The following is a 10699-nucleotide window of genomic DNA, read 5'->3' on the forward strand; positions in this document are numbered from 1 at the left end:
GTGTCGAGTGCAGTGAGCAGTGGAGCCAAATACGGAATCAAAAAAGCTTTGGAAAAGCCTAAGAAAAAAAAAAGAAATCGTCCACCCAACATGACGTTCGAGGAAGAGCTGGCCATCCGCCGAGCCTTGGGACTATAAAAACAAGACACCTTGTGCAAAAAGGTTCATCAGATGTTGTACGATCCATCATGCCACCCAAACGCCGACGCACCACGACTCGGCGTCGCCGACCCGCTAAACGACCACGGCGTATGACCTATAGTCAAGTGGGGGGTGTCTCGCCTGGCCTACCTATTGGGATTCTTAAAGCCGGTTATGGGGCCACTAAAGCCATCGGGGAGCATCAAACCAAGCGAGCCATCAAAATTGCCGACAAACGCCGACGAGACGTGGAATCCGGCAAACGGAAACGCTATGCGGGGGAATCGTTTAATTGTTCTATCATGTAATGAAAATGTATAAAAAGACCTGGGTGGACCTGAACAGGCGTTAGTTGGAGGATGGTCCGTGGACCTAATGGGCGCCGACACCGTTATGTCCCCCGAAAACGACGCCGTCGACGCGGATTGCAACGTGGAGGCGTGCTCCCCATGTTGGCAGTGGCTCTCTCGCCTTGGGCGTTCAAGAAGAAACGTCGATGGACGCGTCCACGTTAGACGCGATCCAGTCCTCAAAAAACGAAAAAAAGCCGTGACGTTCACGTTGGAATGGGACCCCGATTATGATTCATTGTTATGCCACCAGTGTCGCACTCATATGCAATGCTATTATCATGGCGAATTGTGTGGCAGGTGTGGAGCCCTTTTTACCATAAATAGACCTTGTTCGTTGCCTGAACTCAAGAGTCAGCATGGGGTGGCGCATGGAACGTCAAGCTCCGTTCTTGAAAAGTGTCTTACAAGAAGCCAATCAACATAAACGACAAGAATTGTTACGGATGGCCAATGCGGATCAGATCAATGCCATCAGTGAATTAGTGATGAACACGCTCCGTGGCACAGTGCCCCGTTCTCGACAGACTATCACGTTGCTCAAACCTCATGCCCAGAGTTTACGCGCCATGGCCAAACCCGCGCATTCGGTGAAACGACGGCGCGCCATCATGATGGCTCAAACAGGTGGCGCTCTCTGGCCGGAACTCTACCGATGTTATAAACGTTGCATGCGCTAGACAAGACACGTTAGTTGCACCATGGAACCCGAGATGGTGAGCACCACGGTGGACAACGCCCCAGCTTTTTTGCAATTAAAAGAAAAGTACAAACAAGAATTGGTGGAAGACACTCGCTTGAGTAAAGCCGCGGATTTGGCGGCCAGACAACATGTGCTCCTAACCAGTGAGGTCCCGGATGCCTGGAAACGACCGCAACTCAAAGCCGTGAGCCGTCAGTTACGCCATTGGACCAAAAAAGTGCGCCAACCCTTTGGAGCGCCGGCGGGGGGTGTGCGCGCTGCAGGGGCTACGACGCCCGGTGAGGAGGATGATTTTGAGGCGGGGCCGATGCAAGCGTGGTTCACGCAATTGGTGAAGGCCACCCAGGGTATAAAACAAGGCTCCACGCCTACTGGACCCAGAAAACCACCTGTCCCGCCTAAACCGAACATCACCCCCAGTGCTAAAAAGAAACTCAAGTTCACACCTCAAGTGAGTAGTGCTGAGTTGGCCCACGAGTTGCCTTTTTCAGACAGGCCCGGTACAGCACCCTGGGATACCCCTAGTGAACGAGTGGACTCCATCAAGAAAGCGGTTGCGCGTGATATTCGCAAACGCACGACACATTCTGCCAAAAAGAAAGCCGCCAGTATCGCCAAAAAGAAAGCCGCTTGGGTGGCCAAGAAAGCCTTGGATTGGAAATCGTGGAAAACCCCGTGATGGGCCGGAGACGTCGTGTGACAGCTACTTCCCGTGCCCGATCGAGGCGACGCCCACGACGATCGCAACGTGGGGGCAAATTATTTGATGTGCAAAACCTCCTCAACAAGACGGGGATTGAATTTCATTGGCCCGGCTATCAGTATATGGGCCCTGGCACTCATTTGAAAAAAGGGTTGGCCCGTGGGGATCCCGGCATCAACCGGTTAGACAGGATTGCGAAAGTACATGACATGGATTATGACAAAGCCAAGACCTTGAAAGATAAATGGGTGGCGGATCGCAAGATGATTGCCAAGATTGATCAACTCCCTGGTAGTAAAACCCTGACGGAGCGTATTGTGAGACGCATTATGAAAACCAAACTGAGATTGGGCATGTAATTTAATAGAACACAGTTATCACACAAATGGAAATGATTTAAACACATGTTTTAATAAAACTCACATTTTGTTCTTACAAGTATTGTTGTAACTGTTGTAAGGCGTTGGAACGAGTCGATTGGACAGGGTCCTCGTCAGATTCGGAGTCGGACCAGTCTAGCGGACACCACGGGAGGGGAAAGGGACGTTCCAAATGTTCGGCCAAGCGTTGGTTTTGTGTGGTCTCCATCCGCTTCCGATATTTTTCTTTCTGTAACGCTCTCCACCCCTCTTCCCCCAAGGCTTGCTGTTTTTCGGCCCGGAGTTGTCGCCGCCGCTCGTTCAATCGGTGTTTGTAGGCCTCGTACGTCCCCTCCTCTTTCATTTTGGCCATCCAGTTTTTCTGGGCTTGGGCGTTTCTCTTTTTTACTTCATTCCGCTTTTCCTCCGACATGGCATAGTAGCGTTTCATTCCATATTCTAGTTTTTTGGCTTTAAAGGCCTCATACTCCCCTTTGGCTTTCAAGTTTGCCATGTGCTGGTGGTAGCGTCGACGATGGAGGGCTTTTACTTTCTCGATCCCGTTTACGGATGCATACTGACGTTTCCGATACAGTTTTTGGTTCCGTTTGTTGACCTCGGGGTCCCGCTTTTTTCGGCGCGATGCTGGCGTATCCATACTTTAATTCTAGCCAACGGGAAGAACACACGTCTGCTAACGCTCGTAACTTTCGGAAGGGGCTCTCGGTTCTCTGTCGAGCCTGGGCACGACGGTCCCGTTGCTGTTGTACAATCTGTTCGCGGTGTTTGTGGTAGTAGTCCCTGTTCAGCAAGCGTACGTAAGCCGCGTTTTTGGTTCTGTAGCGCAGACAGGCCAGTCGGTTGAGTTCTCGGGCTCGGGCTTCCTGTTCGAGGGTCGGCGCTGGTTTAGGCGGTTTGGGGGGTTTCACCTTTTTCTGAGCCGCCCGCTTTTCCCGTTTCTGCTGCAACAATCGCTCTTTGTTTTTCACATACCACGCGTGTTTCAGTTGTTTCGCCTTCTCGGGATTTTTGTTGGGCATTCTCAAACGCAACTGACGTCTGTTCTGATGGACCGACTTTATCTAAGGTTCCATCCGCCAATCACCAATCTCGGTCCAGGCCCAAAGGCGATGGAAGGAGTCTGTACCCATGGGGGGGACCCCCCTCAATCTTCTTCTGGTCGATCAAACCCCCTCACCTGACTCTCACCTGAGCTGGGTCCACCAATCCCAGCGCAGGCGAGATCACGTGAGACGGTCTATAAAAGTCTACGTCCAGCGCGGGAAAATTCAAATGGTTTGCCGCTGTCATGGCGGAGGTGTATCCATTCAGTGATGATGACGAAGGGGATGCTCTATTGGATCGCGCCTATGATCGGTGGGAACAGATGGGAGGAGCTGCCGCCCGTGGCCCTCTTTTTCAATTCAGTATGCAACCTATCGGTCGACGACGCCGCTGGCGTGATGTGGTGGAGCGGGCGCAATTCAATGCGCAATTACGACAATTGCGGGATCCTGTGCCTGGAGACAATATTGGGTTGGCGTTGACCGAAGCACTTCATCAAGCCATTGAAACAGAACTGGGCCGCGAGCAACGACCTGCCCATCATTTTGTCAATTTTGCTATCACGGCGCATGGGTTCACGCATGCTTATCAAACCGCCAATTTTACCGTGGGGGAGTTTTTACAACGTACCGCCCGTTTGGATGAAATGTTGGCCACGTTAGCCGGCAAGTTGAACAGTAATGAAGCTTTCAACCCCGACCATGGATTCCAAGTCGATGTGGTGTTTGTGTCTATGCCCGGCCCAGGAACAGGCCATCGTAAACAACGCAATGTCGGACGTCTCTGCCTGGATCGAGAGAACAAGAAAAAGAAATGCATTATTACCATTCGAAACAGAGATGCCCTATGTTGTGCTCGCGCGATTGTCACCATGCGAGCCCACTGCCATAAAGATCAAGGCGTGGATGGGTTTCGCGACTGGGACAATCTCAAACGGGGGCGTCCTGTGCAGTTACGTCAAGCCCAGGCCCTCCATCAGCAAGCAGGGGTGGCGGAGGGACCCTGTGGTTTACCCGAACTCCGTCAATTTCAACAGGCGTTAGGGTCTCAGTATCAACTCTTGGTGATGACCCGGATGAAACCGTTTTTTCTCATCTTCAAAGGCCCTGACGCGCCTCATCCAATCCGTTTACTCAAATCCAACGATCATTTTGATGGTTGTACGTCTTTTCCGGCGTTTGTGAACCGCTCGTATTATTGTCTGGACTGTGAACGAGGGTTCAACACCAACGATCAGACCCATCACAGTTGTCAAGGGAAACGCTGCAAAGCATGTGGTCGATTTGACTGTCCTGATTATGTGCGTGGTACCCGACCTACGGAGTATTGCCCCTTCTGTCATCGCAAGTTTTACGGTGAGCAGTGTAAACGTCATCATGTGGACAGTCGGCAATGTCAATCCATTAAAACCTGTCTCAAATGCCAGGCCCAGTACACCGTCGTCCCTAACCAACGCCATCAGTGTGGGTACGCCAAGTGTCCCGTGTGTCACGAATGGGTGTCTATCCAATACCACAAGTGTTACATTCAACCCGTGGTGGAGGAGGAAGAGACTGAACCCACAGAGGAGGGGGGAGGTAGCATGGTGGCGCCACCCCCTCCCCTGTTTGTTTACGCCGATTTTGAAGCCATGCAGAATGCGGAAGGTGTGTTTGTAGCCAATTTGTTATGTTATTCGTCTAGTGAAGAAACGACCATTCATGTGTTGGACGGAGAGGACTGTGCCCTCCAATTTTTGCGCGATTTGGATGATCTTACAGACCTCCCAGACAGCGAGAGTGAGCGGGAGATTCTCGTGGTGTTTCACAACTTGAAAGGGTTTGACGGCATGTTCATTTTGCATGAACTGTACCAGCAACAACGCGAGGTGGTGGATCAATTGACCGTGGGTGCTAAAGTGTTGTCCTTCAGGAGTGGACCCCTCAAATTCATTGACTCGTTGTGTTTCCTACCTATGCCGCTGGCCTCGTTTCCCAGCACCTTCAATTTGACCGAATTGAAGAAGGGCTTTTTTCCGCATTTGTTCAATACCCCGGATCATCAACAGTACGTGGGCCGCATCCCCGATTTGGAATTTTACGATCCTGAGGGCATGATGGCCAAAAAGAAAGACGAACTGACGCGTTGGCATGCCGACCAAGTCCGTCGTAACGTGCGTTTTGATTTCCAGCAAGACATGATCGAGTACTGCAAATCAGATGTGGCGCTGTTGAAAGCGGGGTGTGAAGCCTTTCAACAAGAATTTGAACGGCAGGCAGGTTTCAATCCCATGGCCAAATGTATCACCATCGCCAGTGCCTGCAATCTCTATTGGCGCAAGCACCATTTGACCCCCGACACGATCGCTGTCGAACCGCTCCAGGGGTGGCGAGGGGCTCAAGTCAATCAATCCCTCAAGGCCCTACAATGGTTGTACTACCAAGAACACCTTATTCCTAAAGAGGGGGCTAGTGCCGATCGCATTCGTCATGTCCGGAATGGGGGTGAGCAGTTTGTCCGGACCCTTGTGAACAGTTATTTCGTCGATGGCTATGATCCTCTGACCCGCACTGTTTATGAATTTCATGGGTGTCTCTACCATGGCTGTCCCACTTGTTATCCCAGTAGAGACGCCAAACATTATGCCACACCAGATCGAAGCGTAGAGGAACTCTATCAGGCCACGCTCTCCAAACGCATGGCTCTGCTCCGAGCGGGTTACACGGTGATCGAAATGTGGGAGTGTGAGTGGGACAAGTTGGTGGCCACGGATGAAGCTGTCCAACGTTTCTTGACGTCATTTGATTTGGCGGCACCCTTGGAACCCCGTGATGCTTTTTTTGGGGGTCGCACTGGTGCGGTGGCGTTGCATGCCGTGGCTGAAGAGGGGGAGGAAATACGTTATGTGGATGTGACCTCCCTGTACCCGTGGGTGAATAAGAACTGCCCTTACCCTATCGGTCATCCCAAGATCATCACCCAGCCCGTTGACCAGTCCCTGGCGTCCTATTTTGGTGTGGCGACGGTGGATATTCTGCCTCCCGCTGGTCTATTCCACCCGGTCTTGCCTGTACGCTGTGGCCAAAAGCTCACCTTTCCTCTCTGCCGTGCCTGTGTCCAGACAGAGCAAGCCCAGCCCATGTTGACCCGAACCCAGTATTGCCCTCATTCGGATGCAGATCGTACACTACGTGGGACCTGGTGTACGCCCGAATTGGTCAAAGCCGTGGAAAAGGGGTACACCCTGATCAAGATCCATGAAGTCTGGCATTTTCCCCCCGAGCAACGCCAAACGGGTCTTTTCGCTGAGTATGTGAACACTTGGCTCAAACTCAAACAAGAATCCGCGGGGTGGCCCAGTTGGTGCCAGACCCTCGAACAAAAACGCGACTACATTCATCGCTACCAGGAACGGGAGGGGATCCGACTGGACATTGCCAGCATTGCCAAAAACCCTGGTCGCAAGGCCACCGCCAAACTCATGTTGAACAGTTTTTGGGGTAAGTTTGGCGAGCGGATCAACAAACCTACCACCGTCACTGTTCAAAACCCCGCCCATTTGTTCAGCCTCGTTTCTGATGCGGCTCTTGATCTCAGTACGCTCCGCCTCTGTACCGACGATATTTTGGAAGCCGTCTACACCAGTGTCCAAGACAATGCCGTCAAAGGCACCAAGACCAATATCTTTGTGGCGGCGTTTACCACGTGTCATGCCCGATTGAAACTCTACGAGTCCCTGGACACTCTCCAGCAGCAAGTGCTTTATTATGATACCGACAGTGTCGTGTACAAGTGGCGTCCCGGTCAACCCAGTATTGCCACTGGGGATTTTCTAGGCGACATGACGGATGAATTGGACGGGGACGTTATCACCGAGTTTGTTTCGGGGGGCGCCAAGAATTATGGGTACACGACCCGTGGAGGTAAAGTGGTGTGCAAGGTCCGCGGTTTCACCTTGAATGTCCGGGGGTCGGCCATTCTTAATTTTCATACCATGAAAGAGAACATTCTCTCGGAATTAGACTCGCCTCAGGACACTCGCCGAAATTTGAACATTGTCAACCCCTATCATTTCACACGGGATTTGGAAAAGAAACACATTCAAGTGGTTCCGCGCGTGAAGCATTATGGGTTGGTGTTTGACAAGCGCGTCCTCCAGGTGGCTACCCGATCCAGTTATCCCTATGGCTACGAGAGGATTGGGGACGAATTGGATCTTCTATTAGATTTGTAAAACAAAGGGCGTGACGTCACTAGGACCTCACATACGTCCCTGATGTAACTTAGGGTTTACGCGGTACGTTCATTAAAACCCATGCAGTGATGTTGACCTCAATAGAGTGTGTTTTTATTGACTTCCGGGAAATGCGAGGGGACTGGGGCTTATTTTGAGCGTCCCACTTGTACCCAGGTTCTACGCGGTCCTTTCAAAACTATGCCAAGAATGCGGCTCCATCTCTTGGGTGGGGTCACGTGATTTTTATGCCCATATTTGGGAGCTTTGACGTCATTGAAGTCACATGGGCTGTATGCTTGATTCTGATTGGTCGAGAAAAATTTTGCTGCGCTGTGATTGGTCGGGACCTATTGGAGACCCCCTTACTACTATCGGCGCCACCAATGATGAGGGAACTCCTCCGTTTGTGACCGAGCTGATGGAGAAAAGTCTGCGCACTTTGTTGGAGCAGCGTCAACTCTCCCAGAAAGAAACAGCCGTCATTTCTCTGGATGTAGCACGTGCCCTGAACTACCTTCATCAAAAGAAACCAGAGCCTATCGTTCATCGTGACGTCAGCAGTGCGATTGTGTTGCTATGGCGACAGGGTGACCAATGGAGAGGCAAAGTGTCGGATTACGGCACTGCTAATTTCATGCAGCAGACCATGACAGTGACTCCTGGAGCTAGGATTTACAGCCCACCTGAAGCACTTACATCAAACCAAACAGTGAAGGGAAGTTTTAGTCACTGTTCAAGGCTGTTGACATTGTTGTCGTCGGGGCTTACGGAAGAAGTGGCCGCGTTCATGAGTTTTTCGGCTTTATAATAGCACAATGTTATGTTTTGTTGTTGTGTTTTTTTTTAAGTGGAGAAGAAAACTGTGTCTGTTTCGCCTCTTGAGTTATGCAACGGACAATTTTATTGCAAAGTGTCCTGTTGAATTTCTCGTTTTATAAGGTACCTGTATATCTGTTAAAAATTAGTCAAATATTTGCCATTCTTGGCAGTGATTTTGCCACTACAGCGATCTTTAGCTCATTGCTCAAAATTAACCAAATCCATCGTTGTGCACCTAAATATGGTCTAAATTGTGCTCTTTAACGGCGAAATTTCAATCATCCCTTCTATGAGCTCCCTCGGGCTCTGACCGCATTTTCGCGCGCTCGAATTCTCCCCCCTCCCTACCCTTGTAAGTTATCACTCAACCTCATTTAGACCATCTCATTAGTGAATTTGTTCTGGTGCAGCTTTAAGACGTTTACTCACTATAACATGGGATAAAGGGTAGAAAAATGTTATTTGAGAAGAGTTTTTTCTGTCTGTCTACAGTCCCCGTATAATCGCTATTTTTGCCCAAAATTTCGCTCATAGATTCTCATATATTAAAGAGCTTTTTTGCCTCCAAATGGGCCTCAGTGTTTATCCGCAACGGTAATTCTCCGGTTTGGGTCTCAGCGGACTCAGTTCAGCTGTTTTGAACAACTGCCCCGAATAATACCCCTGTAATGAAAACCTAGCCTGCGTTGCAGACGTAACGTAACCAAGCCCAGTAAGTAACGTCTGCGAAACAGCGCCCAAATTCTTTGTTCTAAGCCTCCACCTTTGTATCAAGATTTTAGTACGCGCCATGATTGGCCTGTTAAAGAAGCCATTGCCAATTTACCAATCATTTTGAAAGGAATTTCGAAACACTCTTCCGGTGATTCGTTGAATCCATAGAGGTCCAGAACAAGGATCTCACCGCTACTTTGCAGACGTTACTAACCGGGGTTAGATAACGTCCTCGACGCAGGCTATGAAAAGCAAACCTCGTTGGAGTTTTACTAACTGCAGCAGGATTAGCTCAGTCGTTGACTGCAGAGCGGAAGGTGGAGGGTACAATTCCCTGGGTCGGACCAATACTTAGGGTCTTAGAAATGAAGGCACTCCCTTTACACTGCACGCGCAAGCGGCTGGACCTTCGCATGTCTTGGATGACCAGGTAAAATGGCGATCGTGTCTCCATTTGGAGACGTTGAAATAGTGTCCCCAATTAGTACTTTCGCGCTAAATACCTTGACACTCATTTAAATTGCACTTTTTTTTTTAACAATATTAACTTTTTCAAATTATGTTTTGTTGTTGTTAGGTTGATGTCTACAGCTTTGGTGCTCTTCTTTGCGAAATGTGCATCCGACAACTTCCAGATCCTCAAAGGCGTAACGAACAAGTGGTGCTGGTAACGAACGGTGTGTTTCGTGGCCTGGTGTGGCGATGCATGCAAATAGAGCCTGGGGCGAGACCAACCATGCAGGAGATAATCGATGAACTGAAAGACTTCGATCCAACTTCTTAATTGTAGAAAGAACGGTATGCAATATGATTGAAAACTCGCAGTTTCTAAGAACTTCCTGTGGAAAAAGTTGAAAAAGTAGGAACAGTTTTGCTTGACGGTTTTTTTTTTAAAGTAATTCCGAAAAAGGTGTCCATATTCGCGAGCGCTTACTCAGTTCTTAGTTGTTGCAGGGAAATAATGCAGTTTACATATGAGAGAAATGCAGTTTCCGTTGAAGTCAGGTACTTGTATTAAAGAGCTAAAACAATGAAAATCAAGTGGCAAATGCCAGTAGCAAATGAAATGTAACTACATAGCACATGATAACCAATCAAAATCAATAAAAAATATAATGACTATGTAAGCTGTCCAGCTTCAACTGAAAAGAAAAATGGATGAAACTAACTGGTCTTTAGGCTTTGACAGCTTGTTAAATAAGAAAAAAAGTTCATCGTGCGGTCGGGCTTCCACATTCCGATAATTTTATGCAAAGTTGTAACCGAACATGTTTTTGCTTTGGAATCCTTCTCTTACATTAATAAATATTCCAAGACTGAGATTCTCGCATTTTGTTATTGATACAATTAATTGGTAATAGGACTTTGTGTCGTACAGTTCAGGGGTAATCGGGCTCGTAATTAACTCGCCTGATTACTCCCTGAATTGTACTTAACTCAGTCCTATTATCATTACTAATTTGTAATCTTTTTAGTCGCGTATTTGTATGAAAGAATACTTAATTACATAACAGTGAGGTATGAATAGTGGAGAAAACAATTTACATCCAGACAAAAAGGTACTTGCAGTTAAAAACGTACGATACTAAAACAAAGTACTAACTAAATAATAACAACGTAGTTAGGTAT

The 10699-nt window shown here is 48.9% G+C and overlaps 1 protein-coding gene across 1 annotated transcript in view; it reads left to right on the forward strand.

Moving 5' to 3' along the window:
* The window catches only part of LOC140928090 (uncharacterized), a 29000-nt gene extending 18949 nt beyond the window's left edge, over positions 1-10051 (forward strand). Inside the window, exons 4-5 of the mRNA XM_073377813.1 lie at positions 7894-8250; positions 9646-10051. Of these exons, the coding sequence (XP_073233914.1) occupies positions 7894-8250; positions 9646-9854 (566 nt within the window). The 3' untranslated portion in view covers positions 9855-10051. The remainder of the gene's footprint in view (positions 1-7893; positions 8251-9645) is intronic.
* The last annotated feature ends 648 nt before the right edge of the window (positions 10052-10699 follow it).

This window comes from Porites lutea, chromosome 2 (genome assembly GCF_958299795.1).
Source record: "Porites lutea chromosome 2, jaPorLute2.1, whole genome shotgun sequence".
In the NCBI taxonomy this organism is placed as follows: Eukaryota; Metazoa; Cnidaria; class Anthozoa; order Scleractinia; family Poritidae; genus Porites; species Porites lutea.